A 20,157-nucleotide genomic window follows, 5' to 3' on the forward strand; every position below is an offset into this window, starting at 1 on the left:
TGTGCATGCTGTGGGATGCAGTAGGTTGTACTTGAGTGTCATCACAGCCCTGCTGTACCTGCTTGGAGAGCAAAGTTGGAGGCCTGTGTACCAGCTGTAAACATTGTTTATTTCTTTTTTTTAAGTTGTGAGGAGTGTCCTTAAACATCAGTGCTTGTAAAGTCTGACTGCATTGCTGTAGTTCTTCACATCTGAGAGGAGGATGAAGCCCTGAATTCCCTTTTTACTCTTCAGTAAAAAAAAAGTCTTCATCTTTTTGTAGGGTTGATTATGTTTCTTAAGCTACTGTGAAAATTGCTACCCTTGATGATACATACTGCTGTATTTGAGAAGTTTCAGCTCCCCAACCAAACCATTTATTTGCTTTATGGTTTTCTATGTTAGTAATTTAATTTCTTTGGTATGGTTTCCTCTTACAGAAGTCTGATGGGATTTTCCTGAACAAAAATGTTTATGACTGTTGTTTAGGAAAAGGAGTACAGGATGTTACTTTAAACAGTGCTTTTAAAGCCCTGTTTATGCTGAACTGAAACTTGTCTTTAAGCTGTAATGTGTGAGTTTCTAGAGGAGCAATGAATTGCTACTGCAACATATTTCATACAATCCCAGAATAGTTTCAGTAGGAATGGACCCTAAAGCCCATCTTGTTCCACCTTCCATTCCATGGACAGGGACACCTTCCACTAGACTAGGTTGCTCGAAATCCTGTCCAATGTTTTCCTTAAAGTAACTGTAAATAAAATTTTTCCTTATACCTAATACAACCCTGCCCTCTGGCAGTGGGAGCCATTGCCTGGGTGCTGTCCCTGCAGGCCTTGTCCCCAGTCCCTGGGCAGCTCTGCTGGAGCCCCTGGAGGCCCTGGCAGGGGCTCTGAGGTGTCCCTGGAGCTTCTCTTGTGCAGCTCAACAGCCCCAGCTGTGCCAGGCTGGCTCCAGAGCAGAGGGGCTCCAGCCCTGGCAGCAGCTCCGTGGCCTCCTCTGCACTGGCTGCAGCAGCTCCAGCTCCTTGTGCTGCTGGAGCCAGGGCTGGGGCAGCTCTGCAGGTGGGCTCTCACCTGAGCCCAGGGGCACAGGGGCAGGATCCCCCCTGCCCTGCTGCCCACGCTGGGGCTCAGCCCAGGGCAGGGGGGTTCAGGCTGGGGCAGGTCCAGCTCTCACCCACAGCAGCCCCAGCTCCTTCTCCCAGGGCTACTCTTCATCCATTCTTTGCTGAGAAAAATTTGTATGAATAACTGTTTCAACAAAGAAGAAAAATACTTATAGAGCAGCAAGACCTGTGTGATCTGACCTTTGAATTAGAGGCCACATTGAACTGAAATATCTGAAATTGTTAGTGTGTGAGTGTGATGAAATTAAAATTTGCCAATTGCTTAATATCATTTAGTAGTGCCAATAATGAGATGTAATTGCTGGCTCAAAATTCTCTAGGCTGCTCACATAGGAAGATAAACAAATTTGTCTCCCACACAACTTTAGACTCTGAACTTTCTGGTTTTTCTGCCATTTTTTCTTTGATGCCCACAGTGCTTTTGGGAAGCTCTTTAGCAGAGAGCTTCCTCTACCATTGGAGAATAGTAATGGGATAGTTGGAGCAGAGAACTAGTGAGATGAAGTTCATAAAATCAAAGGTGCATCTTAAGGGGAAAAACTTGGAAGCAATCCAGGTTGCTGCATTAATGCTTCAAACTTGTTTGCTTTCTAATTTAATTCTCATTTGGAAATGTGGCTATAGAACAGAAGTGTTTCATCTCATACAGGAGTTGTGATATTTAAATTATAAGATTTGAGCTACATTGGCATTTTAGACTTCAACTGAGATGTCTAAATTGAGCAAATAAAATTAGGTGAATAGAGTATGCAGTAATTTTGTTAAGCTCATAGTTCTGGCATCTTTCTTACAGCAGGGAAATGAATGGGGTTAAATTAGAGCAGTTTTTCAGATTAAAAACTTCCTAGAATTGTTCCAGATTTGGGAGTTGAAGTCTTTTGACACTAGGAAACCTTATTTTGAAAGGCTCTTTAATTCCAGGAATGTCAGCTTTCAGTAATCAAAAAGCAAGATAATGCTAGTAAGATGTTCAGTGACTGATTTATAACCTACACATTTATTAACACGTAACACAAAAGCTGATTCCACCCTCCTCGATTCCTTCTCTGTTGGTACTGTTGGAACATGGGGTTTGTGTTGCTTAGGGCTGCACAGCTCTGGGGGTGGTTTGAAACACACAGGTTTGTATCACACCATGGACACCAGGAGCCTGGGCTTGGGTAGGCTGTAATGGTACTGTAGGAATGATCAGTAGGCAAGGGTTTTACAACCTGGGTTCAAATCTTCATCTCTTAATTGGGCCATTAAATTAAATCTCAGTTTACTGATCTCTTAATCATACCAGGGAAGTGTTCACAATGGCAGGCCCTAGAGAAAAGAGACTGCTCCTGCTCCCACGGCAGCAGACATTGAGAGATTTCACTGGTTAAATTATAACATAATAAACGATGAAGCTGCTTGGAATTAGTGCTCTGTGGCCAGAGCTTTTAAATACTGAACCCTCTAAGCATCAGCTTTGTACTGCTCAATAGTGAACCCTCTGAGCATCAGCTTTCCCATTCCTTTTTTAACCAAAAGAAAAGAAGAAAGGAGGGAATTGAGGGTAATGAACAGTTTCACTAAAGCAGTGAAATCTGCCTCTGCAAATAACGTGAGGGGAATAGTCAAAAATCTCTGGTTTCTGATAGTGAAACTCAAGTACCTCCAGTCTGAGCTGTTCAAAAGTAAAAGATAATTTTTTGTCCTCTTTCGAATCACATATGGGTTATGCTAGAAAGAAATTATTTTAATGATAGTTATCACAACAGTATGACTATTTTCTAAATTTTCTAAATGTGATTTTTAACCTCAGGCTTATGTTAATTTCACTGTCAGTGCAGGAAGCTCCACAGCCCTACTCTCCAATTCCATGCTTTAGGGGAGCCTGCTGATAGAAAAGGTGGCTTTTAGTAATTCCTATCCCTGATTATTTCCATCCAGTTCTCATGTCACTGAGGTGAACAGGCAAAGAGCATTTCTGTGGATATGGCTTCAGGTTTATCTGCACCTTAACCAGCTTGTTTAATTTTCTGTGTTTGCTTTAAAGCAGTAGCTGATGACCTGTTCATCCCAATAAACTTATATTGCCATTTGATACTTGGACTGGTGAATTTGTTACTTTGAAAAATCTGTATCGATTTTTCTTTCCATCCTTCACCTGGGTGGTATTTACCATGCGCTGTAAGATACAGGTTCTGGCAAGAAATTCTCTTCAGGATAGAAGGCTGCAGAATTGACTGGTTGACTTTGCCTCAGAAATAAGAATTAAAATCCTCAAAGACAATTTAGTGCTTCTTATCTAGCCTGGATATAAAATGGCTTCTCTCTGCCAGAGGGCAGGGTTACATGGTATATTAGGAAGAAATTCCTGGCTGTGAGGGTGTGGAGGCCCTGGCACAGGGTGCCCAGGGAAGCTGTGGTTCCTCCTGGGTCACTGGAAGTGTCCAAGGCCAGGCTGAATAAGGCTTTAAGCAACCTGGGATAGAGGAAAGTGTCCCTGCCCGTGGTAGGGGGATGGAATGACACGATCTTGAAAATCTCTCAACACAAACCATTCTATGTTTCTATGATAAAATTACACTCTATTTATGATAAACTGCTTTATAATGAGAATTTTTTTGACCCCTATGTAGTGCAGCAAAAGTGGTAATCCCATTTTTATTAAGCATTCCAAGGAGAGTGAAAACTAATGTCTTCTCAGAAAAAGGGCCTTCATGATATTCTCATGCTCAGGCTGTGTTTGAAAGAGGGCACTGTGGAAATGGAACATCAGGCAGCTTCAAGCCCCTGAGCCTGAGCTTTGCTTTTCACCTGTGGGCTGCCGGTAGCCAAGGTTGTGTGTGCAGTAGGACACCTGGAGACGCTGTTTGAGTCACCTGGTGAAACCTTGGGCAGCTTTGCCTTCTCTTCCTTGAACTAACCACAGGCACAGGCTCCCTACTCTGTGTGCAGTGTTTTTTATACCCCTCATTCTCTGCTCTGTCACTGTTACTCCCCAAACCCACAGAGGGTCTTGAATCCCTGGGGTGCCTTTTATTGGGAGACAGAAGCGATTTATAAAGATCTCAATAGCGTTAAATAAAAGAAACATATGCTGGCCTTATTAGTAGCTTGTTGACCTAGATTAGCTGTGGGGAAGCTTATAAGCTGATCAGCCATTCCAAAATTGGGAGGTGTCATTGCAATTAGTGGGAAAGGCTGTGACAAAAGGGAAGACAGCAATTGTTCTGACAAGGGAAAAGAGAATATTAGTAGCAAATGGGCTCTTGCTGGCATGACTTAGGGATGTAAATGGAATGAGTTAATTTTTTAAGAGGAAAGAAGCATCCTTTGTTACTAAGAATTGAGTGTATTTGTGGTGAAATGTACTAAAATGCTGCTTTAGCTATGTCAACAGCAAGAGCAGTACCCCATGTGTGCTTGTCTGTTTTTGCCTGTGTGTAACATATGGAGGTGAGGTTTTAGGCTGATATCAGCTGTTTCCAACATGGAAATATCATTGAACTTGGTTTAAGCCTGGTTGAACCTGCTGGGGATTCTGAGTGGGCATCTGATGGGACAGTAATACCCTCGTCCCCCATCTGGCATGAGCAGTTGAGTGCCCCACATGCCGTTGGAAGTGTTTGCAGCCCAGGACCCCAGCTCACGGGTCATGGAGGCTCCCCAGATGGACAGATTGGATCAGTGTGAGCCATGGAGGGGTACTGAGGGAGCAGTTGCCTCTTTCTGTGTCAGGGTTTTCTCACATGGACCAGAGCAGTTAAACTATCTTACCTCCTGCTCTGCAGTTAATGGCCACAGGACTCCTTTAAAATGACAGTTTGATTGCTTATTTGGCTTTAAAAGATATTTAGTATCAAAATGTGCACCACTCTGAAAGCTCAGTTTTGTACAAGATAGTTTGTTCTTCCGTGGACCACTTTTTGTGTCTCTGCTGACTTATAGGCAACAACCAGCAGGATAATTCTGTCATTTTTGGGGGGCAAGGCACTACTACAACTCATTTGTCTTCCACCATCCCAAAAAATCATGTGGTATTTCAGAGTCTTACAGACTGCAAGTCACTGCCTGGCAGAATGTATGATTCAAATCAGCATAGAATTGAGGTGTGTTGAAGCCTTTCAGGGCATCCAGAGCGTCACATGTGTCACACAGAGCTGGAGTTAGGAGGAAGAAGGCCCCACTGTGACATCTTTAATATTATGAATGGCCCTTTCATCATTACTGTGCCACATAAGCTCTTTGGAAACAGTATAACTTGATAGAGTGTTCAAATTGGGGAATTAAACTTTTCTGTTTTGGTGTAACCTTGAAACTGTTGATCTTGTGAATCTCTTCTGATAGAGAAAAAATATCTGAGTAAACCTGTAGAGAAATAACTATTTTTGTGATAGACTTCCAGTGTTGTTTTACAGATGAATTTTCAGAGCAGACTGAGGTTGTTCTGAGTTGTGTCACTTAAGTTTTCTGCATGTTTAATGCTACAGGACGCAAAAATGAGAAGTCAAGTAGGATTATTCCACTCCTGCTAATGCAATTTTGATTTCTTTTAGCTGGAAAAAAAATTTAAGGCCACTGAAGTATTTGCTGGGTTGTGTCCCATTGTATTATTTGGGATTTCGATTTCTAATGTGGGGGTCATAGAATGGTGAATCAGAAGGGACCTTAGAGATATCAAGATGTGATCTTTATAGATTTTGTGTTACAAAAAGACTTTTAAACCAATAAGTTGTTCCACAAAAGATTTTTCTGAGATTTAAAAAACCGAGGGAATTCTTTTAGAAACTATTATTTGCCATTCTAGTAGAATCCTAGAAACTGCTGTCTTGTCTTCTCAGTTTGTTTTGAATGGAACATATTTATGGGACAGTGTTCCTTAACAGAAATAGAGGTGACTCAAGATAATGACTTGCTTGAACCTGCAATTTATCCTCAGTTGCAGGGTATTTGGCTCATTAGTGCTTTATTCTGATACAACATGTACTCTTTCCTGCTTAGAAATTTTCCCTTTAGAAAAAGCCGTGCACTGTGATCTGAAGAAATGAATAATGAACTTTTAAGGATTTATCTGACAAACTAAAATGGTTCTAAGTAAACATTATTATGGAACAAAAATGTAGCCAAAAATACAGCATTAATTGTATTTTTATTTCCTTGTCAGGCTGCTGCTTATTTCACGTTTTAACTGATGTCATTATATACGTCTAGTATTTTTCCAGCTCTGCACTGCAGTGAACTAATGTCCCTCTCCGCTTGTGTGAAGTCAGGATAGGTATGAGTGGCTGCAGGGAGGGAAGCAGGGCTGTGTAATACCCAAATGGTCGGTGTCAGTGCCCTCCAAATGCCTCCTTCCTTTCCACCACACATGGAAATTTTCAGTTCTTTCAGACCCCACACTTCAGTGAGGATTTTCAAATAGGCTTTCCAATGGATTTTGGGAATAGAAAATAAGAATCTATGAAAATTCTGAGTCTCTTAAGTACTCAAACTGAGGTATTTCCTACCACCGTGTATTTTCCCTGGCATTTTTGTGGCTCTCAAAGACAATATTGCACATTGAATCATCTGACATTTGTAAATGGAGGGTGAAACTATAGGTATAAGCAAAAGAATCAGGATTTAACAACTTTAATGTGCAGCAGGTCTTTATAACCATTGAATGACTCAGCCTATTTAATGGTAATGGCCTTCAGCGAGTTTAGGAAATTACAAGCTTTTAGGTAAAGTAAGTGCACTTAGTTTTGTAATGAATAAACAAATTTACTATGAAGTTTTGTAGAGGCATGCTCCTGTGACTCAGTTGTGTGCTGAGGTCTGTCTGCAAGTACCCCAGTTAGCAGGGGATCGGATGGATGGATGGATGGATGGATGGATGGATGGATGGATGGATGGATGGATGGATGGATGGATGGATGATGGATGGAGGGATGGATGGATGAGGGAGGGATTGATGGGTGGATGGATGGATAGATGGATGGATGGATGGATGAGGGATGGATGGATGGATGGATGGATGGATGGATGGATGAGGGAGGGATGGATGGATGGATGGATGGATGGATGGATGGATGTATGGATGGATGGAGGGATGGATGATGGATGGATGGATGGATGGATGGATGGATGGATGGATGGATGGATGATGGATGGATGGATGGATGGATGGATGAGGGAGGGATGGATGGATGGATGGATGGATGGATGGATGGATGATGGATGGATGGATGGATGGATGGATGGATGGATGATGGATGGATGGATGGATGGATGGATGGATGGATGGATGGATGATGGATGGATGGATGGATGGATGGATGGATGGATGGATGATGGATGGATGGATGGATGGATGGATGGATGGATGGATGGAGGGATGGATGGATGGATGGATGGATGGAGGGATGGATGGATGTTGGGTGGGAGGGTGGGTGGGGCAGAGGGGCTCAGACACCGCTGCCCTCGTGTGCTGTGCCCTCTGTTGCCGCTTCTCCCGATGCAGGATTTTCCAGGTTCAGGCAGACAGAGATGCAAATGCCTGTGTTAATGAGGGTGTTGTAGCATCCCTGTAATCCCATGCAGAGCCTGTGAATTATCACAAGTGTCTAGCCAAGGGATAAAAGGACAGGAGGTTTCCAAAACAACATTCCCATAGTAGCATCTCTTAAGCTGCCGGCGATATGTGCCTTGCAACAACCAGTGCATCTGGGTGATTAAAGCCTTCGCCTTCGTCTGAAACATCAGAACTGAATAGACACTTCCTCTGAGCTCTTTTAGATCTTTTTTGCTCATGGGTTATCAGTTATTTCTGTCTGCTTTTAATATATAAATCCTTTTGTTCTTTCTGGTAGAACTTCATCTGTACAGAAGTAATTTGGCCTTTTCTGTAGAAGAATCTCATATATTTCTCATTTTGTTTTCAGTCTATCAGACATCTCCAGAACTTGTTTGGCTTTCATTTCCTTGCCCCTCTTCACTATAAATACGTTCATGCATAAATACTCCTCTCGTAAGCCTGTCGTGTACATTGGGCCAGTACTGTGACAGAGTGCTGCTTCTGGGCATGGGAACTTACATCTGTGACACATTATCACAAATAATCACTTCTTAAGCATTTAAATAATTTTCATCCTTTTCTATGTTGTTATGGCACCTTTAACCCCATGGTGACCCCTCGTCGCCAAACTGCTGTTTTGCAGTAATGTAATTTAAAATCCTGTCATCACTTTATAATGTAAGATATAAATTTAGGGATACTTGCATCTTAAAAGAAGGCCTGCAGGAATGAAGTATTTTTCAAAATCTATGAGAATGTTACTTAGCAGAGGACATTAGTTAGGGATCAGGGAAGAAGGGAAGTGTCAACAGTGGAAAAGGATCAAGTCAGGCTTACTTGAGAACTGACATTTCCATGTCCACAGGACCTGGTAAAACACATCCAAGTGTGCCATGTGTGTTGACTTGTGCCCATACAAGATGTGTGGGATCACATCTGGAAAACTGCATCCAGGTTTTGGGCCCCTAGACATAGCAGAGGGGCTGCCAGACTGGAGGGAGTCCTGTGGAGGGCTGCATGATGGCTGGGAGCTGGTGTGGGAAGGTGGGCTGAGGGCACTGGGCCTGTTTAGCCTGGAGGAGAGAAGGCTTTGCGGCAAGGCTACAGTAGGGGGTTCACAGAAAGGGTGAGCAGCATTCCCATGTGTAGGAGAAGGCTACTGAGAAGATGGAGCCAGGCTTTTTATACAGAAGGGTGTGGCAGGAAGATGAGAGAGAATGGTCAGGAGGTTTCAGGCTGAGGGAAAAATGCAATTTTTCATGGTCATGGCAGAATTGGCACAGCAGCACAGGGATGTTGTAGAGTCTCTCCCCCAGAGGCATCTGAGACAATCAAATAAACCTCTGTTCAGGTGTGGATACAGTTTTAACCCTGCTCTGAGCAGAAGGTTGGGCTAGAGATCCCCTAAGGTCTTTTTCATTTTAATTGTGACTCTAATGTAAGAATATTAATTCAAAAAAATACTTAAACTGTATGAAAAATGAGGAATTTCTTAGGCAGTTTAACTGTGCTAACACCACAGTGGCAGAAACTCACCCCAAAGAAGCCCAGAACATCTTCCCGTGAACCTGGGCATGTTGGTCTTTCAAAATGTTCTTGGTACTGAAATACAAACAGATAATTAGATTTCTGCTGTGGTTCATCAGTACCATAGTTCATCACGTCATCAGTGGCAGTATACTAAACACAAATGAAAAGTTCAATCCAAAATTCTATTTTTGCATTATTTATATGATGTATTTTGCTGTTGCAAGAATCACAGAATCCTAGACTGGCCCATGGTAGGAAGGGATTGTAAAAATCATCTCATTCCAACCCTCCTGCCATGGGCAGAGGCACCTTCCACTAGACCTCATTGCTCCAAGCCCTGTCCAGCCTGGCCTTTATATAGGCAGAGAGATTATTTGCCTTTCAGCTCTTTGTGCCTTATGAAATAACATTAATTTGTGACATATCAGGCAGAATAGAAATCAATTCTCATGGAGTGGATGATCTAATAAGTTGTTGTTACCATATATTTGATGTTTGAGTACAGAATGTATTTTGCTTGGGTTTGTCTTTGGGAACAGAGGAGTAGTGACTAATAGGACTTCCTAGAACTCAAATTATCAAACATGAGCAGTAATGTATGTCGTGACGTTCTGCCCACGTGTACCCAGGTAGTTCAGTGTGTTGATTAACATGTGCTAGTTTAATTAGCTTATACTTTCATTTATTTTTCTTTTAAAGACTTTCATATTGGCTTTCCTGTAGAGTCGTGTTGTAACATAACTGCCTTTTGAAAATACAGTGATTAAGTCTTCAAGCTTAGGGAAAGATGTTATTTGCTGTGCATTTTTTAAATTCTGCCGCAGAAACAATATGACCTAAATATTTAATCAGGCTTAGTAGAATTGGCTTTTTTTATTGCTGCAGATTAATCTAGTTTCTCTGAGCTAATACACATGGCATGTATATCTTCAAGACCTTTCTTTTTCTCAATAACGTTAAAGATTTATAGCTCTCATAAAATCTGGCATGTGCCAAGAAGAAGATTATGAATTACGATTACTTAAACTGGGAATTTTTCTTTTGAATCCTGTATATGCTGTTTCAGCCTAGGTTGTATGTGTAGAGGGGTTAGTGAACACTGGTTTTATACCACTTTTCTATACCCTGTCCAGCTTGCTTCCTTTCTGTGTCATTAAGATGTTGGCCTGGTGCTGTTTACATTTTTGCCTTTGCCCGTTTTAAAATAACAGTTGTTTTCACTAGAGAAAATATCATCTTTCTAGCTTAAACAAATAAGTGGCTTTGCGTGTTTTGCTTAGTGCTGCTGTCTTGTTCAAATCTTAAATTTTGGATGAAAAAATGAATGTAAATGTATAATGAATTTCCACAGTTCTTTTTTTCAAACTCTTATTTTTGCTAGGCATTTAGTCTGTGGCTGTAGCCTTATGTTCACTTCTTGAGTTAATGTGGAGTTTGAGTTAAATATTGGAAGTGATATGATCACCTAAGCCAAAATAATTTCAGTGGCCAATTAGGATGTTTAAATTTTCAGAGTACCTTTGGAAGAATCTTCAGCAAAGTCTTGCTTATTTGTTGGTTTTGACTATCTGATGGTTTCACACAAGTTGCTTGGAGGGCTTCCATATATCAGGGGGATAACTAAGGCTGCAGGAAGCTGTGACATCCTTTGTGCCATGGCATTCCCAGAGGGAAAACCGCATCCTGGTGTGCATCACACACAGCAAAAACAGTTGGTCAGGGGAGGGGATTGTCCCACTTTGCTCAGTGTTGTTGCAGTGTCATTTTGGGCACTGCATGCAGTTCTGGACACACCATCTGAGAAAGATGTGAAGGTCCTTGGATGCTTCCAGAGAAGGGCAACAAAGCTGGCAAAAGGGCTGGAAGGAATGTCCTGTGAGGAGCAGCTGAAGAGTCTGGGCTGGCCTCCTTTGGAGGGAAGGAGGCTGAGGCACAACCTCATTGCTCCCTGCAGCAGCTTCCTGAGGAAGGGAGTCACCTTTTCTCCCTGGGATCTAGTGATAGGAAGGGTGGGAATGGTTCAAGACTGCCCAGGGGAGGTTCAGACTGGACATTAGGAAGCATTTTTTTACGGAGAGGTTGGTCAAACCCTGGAACAGCCTTCTTAGAGAGATGGTCCATCATGGAATCCCAAAATCGTTTGGGTTGGAATGGACCTTTAGTCTTGTATCATTCCAACCACCTGCCGTGGGCAAGGACACCTTCCACTGTCCCAGGGTACTCCAAGCCCTCTCCAGCCTGGCTTGGGCACTGCCAGGGATACAGGGGCAGCCACAGCTGCTCTGGGCACCCTGTGCTTATGCTGTAGCATGGTTTAACTTGGTCATCCCTGAGCTGGTCAGGCAGTTTGACCAGAAAGTTGTAGGTCCCTTCCTACTGAAAATATTCTCTTCTATTCACGTGGCAACCTCCACCTTCCCTCTGGCTCTCCACATCAAACTCCCATATGTTTTAAAGTGTGTCTTTGATGCTCTTGCTTGACTCCTGTCATCAGAATACCTTTACTGACTGGGGTAAGAAAAAAGAGAAAAAACTTCTCTTTACGTTCATCAAATCTGCACTTAATTGCAAATAAATGCAGATATGCTGGGTTAATTTTTGTATGTGTGTAGAAATTGCATGTTTCCCCTACATTTGCCTGGGTTTCAGGCAGTGAGCAGTGAGTACAGTAGAGGGTCTCAGTGTTCATTTTAACTACTTCTGGTTCAGACAAATTTAAAAAGCTCTCAGGCAGAGGACCAGAGCTCCAGGATTACAGAAGATTGGGGTAAGTGGGTGAGAGTATTCTCACAGCAGTCAGATGAAGGCATTCATCTCTTGATGAGAACAGGCTGCCCTTGCAGGGTGGCAGAGGAAAGGACAGCTCAGAAGTTGGGGAGACTTAAAAGCAGGATCAATTACCCCTTTGAGGCAAATTAACTTTTTTTTTTTCTTTTTCTAGGAAGTTGATATGGCTGACTAATGTGGTTTATTTGAGGGGTTTTTTTCCTTTTTTTTTTTCTTTTCTCTTCTCTTTTTTTCTTTTGTCAGCCAATACTGCAGCTTCCTCCCTGCCCTCTCTATACCAGCTGCTGGGCAAGATTAGACAGTGCCATGATCAGAGAAGGAATCACTGAGGGATGCCAGAAACATGAGAGGAAAAAATTCTCAGGTAGCTTACAGGCTTCATCACAGATGTCAGGTTCTCTGTGCTGTCTCTTACAGTACCAAGTTACTTTAGGTATGTTTTTATTCCAAAATTCACATTATTGATGGTTAGCAAGTGAGCATTTTTATGGTGGTTTTGGTGGTTTTTTCAATTTTTGTCTCTTTTAATTCTGCATCCTCAATATGTAGTAGAGAAAATGAAAAACAAACAAGAAACCTATAAAAATACCTATGAGATTAAATCCTTGGAGCGTTCTAAATGCTGCTTTCTGACTTTATAAAGACTGAATTTGGTGCTTTGCCATGATGCCTGTGAGTTTTGAACTTCTGTTATCTTAAAGATATTGTTGGGTTTTCATGTTTATGTTTCCATCCAGATGATATTCTGTAATCACAGAGGGTCCCAACTGATCCAATATGAGAGATGGGGAACTACCAGACAGAAAGGATCCTGGCACTTTAGTCTCCAAAATACTGATGCTGACCTCTGTTGCTTTGGATATGAAAGTTTTGGGTTTTGTGGCTTTCATGGCTGTTAAAGACAAAGAACTTCAATAACTTGAAGTTTTGATGAGCATATGGAATTTTGTTCATAATTTAAACTTCTGTTGAATGTCACTGTGTATTTTGTGTAGTGAGAAGGCAAGAGAAGAGTTTTATTATTTTCATTACCATAAATAGAGTAATAGTTTATTGTTATGTATGAATAGTTACCTTTTTTTGATTGGGATAACTCAAGTCCCCCCAGATTACCTGACAGAGTTTTATAACAAGGCACTCTGCCTTTAAGCTTTGAGAAATGGAAGTGTCATGTTGTTGTATCAGAATTCAAAATGTTGATCAGATGGATTTCTATATGAGGAGATTACAGTCTTTTGAAGTGGGATTTTAGTTCAGTGTGAGCTACAGTTTTGTTTTCCAGGTAAACAGGATACCTGAATAGCACACATGCACACACACACACCTGAAATCAAGTATGATTGTCTTTATTTTTTGCAGTAGTGTTTTTCAAATATTTCAGTACTGTATTGTAGTTGAAGATTGATCACCATTTGCTATAAAGTAAAAGAAATGTTCCCCATAAAACATGCAGAAAACAAAAATTTCAGTAAAAGTAGATGTAACTGGAAACCTCATTTCTGGTGGATCAAGTAAGCTTATTTCAAACTCACAAGCAGTCAGTGAAAATTGATGTCAATGTCTCTTAATGTACATGGTCTTAAAGGAACTCTGCTCTTAAGCCTTGATTTTATTCTGATTTACTTCAGAGGGTTTAATAACAAAAATGCTTAGTCTTCAATTTGATGTAAGTTCTGCTGGTCAAAGTGGCTATGAAAGTCACAGAGTTATGAGATTGCACTGCTCTTGATGTGAGTTTAATGTCAAACTGCTCAAGTCCAGCTTTGAAAATAGGAATGCCTATGGAGGGCAGTGCTGCTGAAACTGGGTGTGTCTCCAGAACCTCTGGGTGATGTTTTGGGAAAACTTCTCCTCCTCCACCACATGCTGTCACCTCACCCTGTTGGTCAGTTAAGCCTGAATACGGTGATGGTGATTATGGGATCAAGTCCTGTTCTTCCCATTTATGGACAATGTTGGCAGGGGTCAAAGATAGTTGCTATCACTTTCTCTGTGGAGCCAGCCTGGCACAGCTGGGGCTGTTGAGCTGCACAAGAGAAGCTCCAGGGACACCTCAGAGCCCCTGCCAGGGCCTCCAGGGGCTCCGGGAGAGCTGCCCAGGGACTGGGGACAAGGCCTGCAGGGACAGCACCCAGGCAATGGCTCCCACTGCCAGAGGGCAGGCACAGATTTTGGGCTCTTGGCAATTAGGAATTGCTGGCTGGGAGGGTGGGCAGGCCCTGGCCCAGGGTGCCCAGAGCAGCTGTGCCTGCCCCTGGATCCCTGGCAGTGTCCCAGGCCAGGCTGCACAGGGCTTTGGTGCCTCCTGGGACAGTGGAAGGGGTCCCTGCCCACGGCAGGGGTGGGGCTGGATGAGCTTTAAGGTCCCTTCCAACCCAAACCACTCTGGGATTCTACAATGGAAGACCCGTTCAATTTCTTGATAAATCTAACAAGACTGAATAGCTGGAAGGAGTTTTCTAGTAAGAGGCCTGGTTAAATATGGTAAATGGTAACAGTGGGCTTAGAACCATTTAAATGTTCAAAGCATCATCATTCTAAATTATGCTCTCTATTTTGGTTTTGGAAAAAAGCATGTTGCCTCTCCAGGTAGCTGGAAGAGCAGGCTTGTGGGTTGAGGGTTTTCTTTAGTATGGGACCCTGTAAATCCTTTATCTTGTCCATCCCTGGCCTGTGGAGTGAATAGAATAGCCTGCCTTGCTCACAGTGTGCTGTGGTCAGGAAAGCAGAAAAGGCAGGAAAGCTTAGGAAATGGCATCCTTGAGCTTCTCCATCTCCTGACAATTATCATGTCTGCAAATGAAGTGCCAAAAGGGATCTTGTGTTCTTAAACTTCCTGAGCAAACATAGGACTGATGTAATCCAGTAGTGAGTGTTGTTTAAAGCAAAGCAGAGGGAGGTTGGTTTTGGTGCAGTCTTGGTCTGAGAGTCCCACTGATTGCACTGATTAGCTGTTGGTGGCACTCTTTTTTGTCCTGTTTTTTCCCCAAGGTACACAAATGTCTCAGGAAAGTGTTTCAGGCGCATGTGAGTGACTATGTCACATAGGGATTTAGAGAGACGGTAGCCTGTGAAATGCAGGTAGTTGGGTTATGTATAACCCCTGGGCCAATTTTCCAGCTAGGATGCCATGAAACAATGGGTTTTTTTGATTTGGATGGAGCCTAGAGTTCAGGTGTTGTTGGTTCTTGCCAAAGTTAGCAGAAGAGACTTGGTTTCATAAATCTCCATGGGAAACTTTCCCATTTTAGCACTCCATGGATATGTTTGTCCTGGAGAGGGCTGTGTCCCCTGGCTGCAGATGAGGTCAGCAGAGCCTGGTAGGACCATCATGAGCTGACCTTTTTGTCTCTCAGTATTTAGGGCCAGTTAAAACACTTTCTGGACAACTTAGAATCACAGAATCATTAAGGTTGGAAAAGATCGCTGGGATTACCAAGTCCAGCTGTAAGATCACTGAGACACATCGTCACATCACATCATCATACTTGGCACACCCTGGGCTGTGCACTATTATGCAGTGAAGTACTTTCTATACAAACCCTATAATAAAAGGTAGTTGAGGTTATGTTTTCTATGTGCCTCAGAGCTTTCCAGTGATGCAGTTTGTTGCAGGTGAATGGCGCTAATGAATTTATTTTCCTTTCCATTATGAGTGGGAGGATATCCTGTGCATAGGCATAGGGAATATATCTCTTACACAGGTGCATTCATTGTTGCTTAATATCAATTTTAAATGTTTTATTGCTTGCTCTGTAGTTACTTCACAGAAGTGACTCTAGCCCTTCATGGAAAAGCTGGCCAGGTCTTAATTGAGTAACTCTGTTATGATTAAGCATCGCATTTGAGCAACTAGAATTAAATACAGGAATGCTCTACCACTGAAATCCCAGACTACAAGAGCAATAACTCAGGATGGTTTTTTCCCCTTTAAGTCAACTGTCAGTTTTCATGGAAGGCAGTTAAATTTTGTGAACATTCTTAGGTCTTTTTTAAAGGTAACCTTTGTAAATCAGGGACCAGTCTCCTGCATTTATTGAGAGAGATAAAACTTCTCTTAAGATGATACTGGGAGCAAAAAACAGGGGGGAGGAGGGAGAGAAATGACACACACACCCAAAAGAAGCCCAAATTCTTGTGTCTAATGTGTGAGACTTGGCAAATTCCCCGTGCAGCAGTGACAGAACCAGCATGTGGGCACAGGGGCAAACAGATCCCTCTGTTTCTTGAAACTGTTTGTTTTATGTCAAACCGCTCCATTGCTTTCTTGGCATCTTCCATTGACTCTTGGCACAAAAGCCAGGGATGTTAAACCATGACTTAGCTTTCTTAAAGGAAAACACCTCTTTTTTCTGTTTTGTCTCCCTCTACCCTTGTCTTTCAGTTATACCTGCCGCCACTTGCGGAGATATGTGTATGTCTTGGACAAACTGTATTTCCCCCACTCCCACTGCTCTACGCTGCAGCATTGCTTCTCGACCCTCAGTGACAATGGAGAGGAACTCTTGTCTTTAACTTGTTCTCACATTCTCAGATCCTATGCTTCCAGGTTATTAACCTCTCCTCTCCATTTACTGCATGCTGCATGCCCTGTGACTGATCTGTGCATGTTTTCAGTTAACTGATGAATAATTTTAATTTCTAAGGGGGTAGTTTGTGTCTTTATGACATCCTTGATGTATATTCTAAAAAGTGTGTTAGAAATGGGAGTCTACTAATGGTTTGGTTTGTCTTTCTAAGTTTAGAATGCAAATTCTTCAGCCTTTGGAAGCTTTAAATGCTTTTTATGTTAAAGTATTTTAATCCATTTCCAAAGCCTTGACATAAGAACTTGAGCTGTGATTCACAAAACTTCCATTGCAGTTGCAGAGTTTGTTTGGAGTTGGTGCAGAGGTTACATGCAAGTGTCTAATACTTCTTGACACCCATTTTTTTTTTTGTAACGTTGTCCATATAATTTGCTTTTCAAGAGTAGAAATGATAGAGCTTTTGCCTCAAGTTCAGGAAGTTTTTGTGGAAGTTAATCACACGATTGTTTGTGCTGGAAAAGCCCTCTAAGATCGAGTCCAAACACTAGCCAGCACTGCCAAGGCCACCACTTACCCATGTCCCCAAGTGCCACATCCACACAGCTTCTAAGCCCCTCCAGAGATGGGGAATCCACCTCTGCCCTGGGCAGCTGTGCCAGTACCTGGCAACCCTTGGGGTTAAGAAATTCTTCCCAATATCCAACCTAAACCTCCCCTGACACAAATTGAGTCCATTTCCTCTTCTGTTGATTGTTACTTGGGACAATTAAAGATCTCTCCTTTTTTTGTATGTCTGATTCCTTTTGATTATACAGAATAAGAATTATGAGAATCCACCAGCCCCAAATCCTTCTTTGTGATAGGGAATTATAGATGTTCTACAGAAACTGTAAAAAGGGTGAATATAAAAGTAAGTCCTACTTGCCATACCCAAAGGATTTCTCTTAGCTGTTTACTCCAAGTAAAATTTAAAGTTTTACTATTACATTGTTGATGCTGTGGATAATTAAATATATTAACCTAGTCCCTAGAAGCTTTGGGAAAACAAGGGGAAAATTGCGTGACAAAATTGATCAGAACATGGAAGGCATCCAGGGTGGAAATGCAGCTTCCCAGCAAAGCCAGCATACAATAGCAAGGGACCACACAGTAAACATAAGTAAAACCAGCTTGATTGTCAAGGGAAGAAAATACGGCATGCAAGCTGAAATAGCTCTTTTTGTACAAAAGAAAAAAATTATAGTAGTACATAATGATGGAGAATTACTCTGAAGATCTCAACAGGACATGAAAATCTAGCTGTCCCAGGGGCATTCTCCAGATTAATTTGGAACAGGGACATGGTATTAAAGTAGTCAAAGGCCTGAGATTTCAAAGGCTTATTTAAAAATGAATACTAATAATAAGTGCAGTCTACACTACAATCTTCTTTCAGATGTAATGTTTGACATGTAGAAATGATATCCTGAAAATGTAAAATAAGTAGTGTAATTCTTCCAGCTTGTTTCCATGAAATTTTTGTAATTCTGTACAGCAACAGCACTACACATTGAGCTGAAAAAATCACCCTTGGGAGACTGAGTTCTTCTCCATGGATATTGCATCTTTCAGGTGTTCTGTGGATGAAAATAAGCACTGATAACACTGTATGTGTTTTCATGTAAGAAGCCTGTGAAGTTTTTAGAGCAAAAACATTCATCTAGTTACTCCCCACTTACCACAAGTGATGGAGATATTTTTTACTGATATCACTTTCTGAAATAGGGCTTATGCATCAGTTGAGGTATATTAGAGTACATCAATCTGGGAGATTGTAAAATCTCAGATTTTCATTGCAGGTTATCTTTTTCTGAGATAGGAGGAGAACAGAGGATTTAAAATAGAAATTGCTGCTGGAAAAATATAGACGTAGCTGTTTTTTATGGCTAATTCTCTATTGTTGTTTTGATATTGGATGATTACAGAAGTACAGTCAGGAAATTTGCCTGTCTAAGTCTGTAAGTAGCATGGAATACAACAAAATAAGTGAGGTGTCAAAAGCTTTTTGTTTGAATCCATGCATCCATCCTCTATTAAAGTACTACAGTGTTTTATTGTGTGATCAGCCCATTTAGAGAAGAGGTGGAATTTACAAATTACTGAAGGCAAAGGATAATTAATTATGGTGATTCATAAATCACCATCCCACCATCCAGTATTCCTGGCAAAAAATATAAATTTTAGTCCAGAGCAGAAGGTCTCCAACGATGCTCTGATACCCACAGATGGTGTTGCCTGTCTTTGTACTTATCAAAAAATTACAGTTTTCATTACTATTTTGGTAGATTTTATGTGCAAATATATTAATGTTTGCATTAAATATGTTCAAAAGCAGCATGGGCAGCAGGGCAGGGGGGATCCTGCCCCTGTGCCCCTGGGCTCAGGTGAGAGCCCACCTGCAGAGCTGCCCCAGCCCTGGCTCCAGCAGCACAAGGAGCTGGAGCTGCTGCAGCCAGTGCAGAGGAGGCCACGGAGCTGCTGCCAGGGCTGGAGCCCCTCTGCTCTGGAGCCAGCCTGGCACAGCTGGGGCTGTTGAGCTGCACAAGAGAAGCTCCAGGGACACCTCAGAGCCCCTGCCAGGGCCTCCAGGGGCTCCAGCAGAGCTGCCCAGGGACTGGGGACAAGGCCTGCAGGGACAGCACCCAGGCAATGGCTCCCACTGCCAGAGGGCAGGCACAGATTTTGGGCTCTTGGCAATTAGGAATTGCTGGCTGGGAGGGTGGGCAGGCCCTGGCCCAGGGTGCCCAGAGCAGCTGTGGCTGCCCCTGGATCCCTGGCAGTGTCCCAGGCCAGGCTGGATGGGGCTTGGAGCAGCCTGGGACAGTGGAAGGGGTCCCTGCCCATGGCAGGGGTTTGGTAACAGATGGTCCTTCAGGTCTTTTCCAACCCAAACCATTCTGTGTTTGTCAGGTTTTCAGTGTTCTGTAGATGTGTGTGAGAACCTGGTGGTGATGTGGCACAGGCACACCACACCCCACACTTACTGGACAGCCAACATTGGTTAAAGCAGGGAAGAGGGAATGCAAAATAGCACATATTTTGCTGTCCCACAGGGAGCAAGCCCATAGCACCAGATTTCCAGGCAGCTTTCATTGGTATTTAGTGCTTGTGTTGCTTTGGGTCTATTGCAAATTCTAGAAACATAGTGGGTACAATACCCATTTTATTATGCACAGCATTAGCATAGCATAAATATTGAGCCTGGGTTTGTAATGCAAAATTCCTAATATCTAATAATTCTGTTGTGACTGTGCTATGTATTTTTTATTGCAGCAACTGTGCTTTGTGATGTGAGATATGTTTGCCACTATTACTGTTTTCTTTTGCATTTCATATTCATCATGTGATATTTTAATGCTCGTGTGTGTTCCTGTTTTCTTTTAAACCTCTCTGGGTTGCAGTCAAGCTCAGGAAAATTGCTTTTGAAGGCAGACTGGCTTAGTGCATGTACTGGCAAAGAGGCAGCTAACAAGCAATGATTAGTTCTGGGATGCTGAACAAATTATGGACAGTTTTAGTTTCATAGCAAGCTTGATACTGTGTGTGAAAGCAGGAAATACAGTTTTGCTGAACTTTGTAAATTGGGTAAATATGTCTTAAAGTTGCAGAGATAAAATTTATTATGGATTAAT

The 20,157-nt window shown here is 42.3% G+C and overlaps 1 protein-coding gene across 4 annotated transcripts in view; it reads left to right on the forward strand.

The window, feature by feature from the left end:
- The window catches only part of DYM (dymeclin), a 209,141-nt gene that overhangs the window by 98,782 nt on the left and 90,202 nt on the right, over nucleotides 1-20,157 (forward strand). For 2 of the 4 annotated variants that reach the window (XM_036403343.1, XM_036403344.1), the window contains exon 14: nucleotides 16,342-16,506. The exons of the other annotated variants lie outside the window; for them this stretch is intronic. In XM_036403343.1, coding sequence (XP_036259236.1) covers nucleotides 16,342-16,506 — 165 coding nt within the window. The remainder of the gene's footprint in view (nucleotides 1-16,341; nucleotides 16,507-20,157) is intronic. 4 annotated transcript variants of the gene reach the window in all.

The sequence above is a fragment of the Molothrus ater genome, chromosome Z (assembly GCF_012460135.2).
Source record: "Molothrus ater isolate BHLD 08-10-18 breed brown headed cowbird chromosome Z, BPBGC_Mater_1.1, whole genome shotgun sequence".
In the NCBI taxonomy this organism is placed as follows: Eukaryota; Metazoa; Chordata; class Aves; order Passeriformes; family Icteridae; genus Molothrus; species Molothrus ater.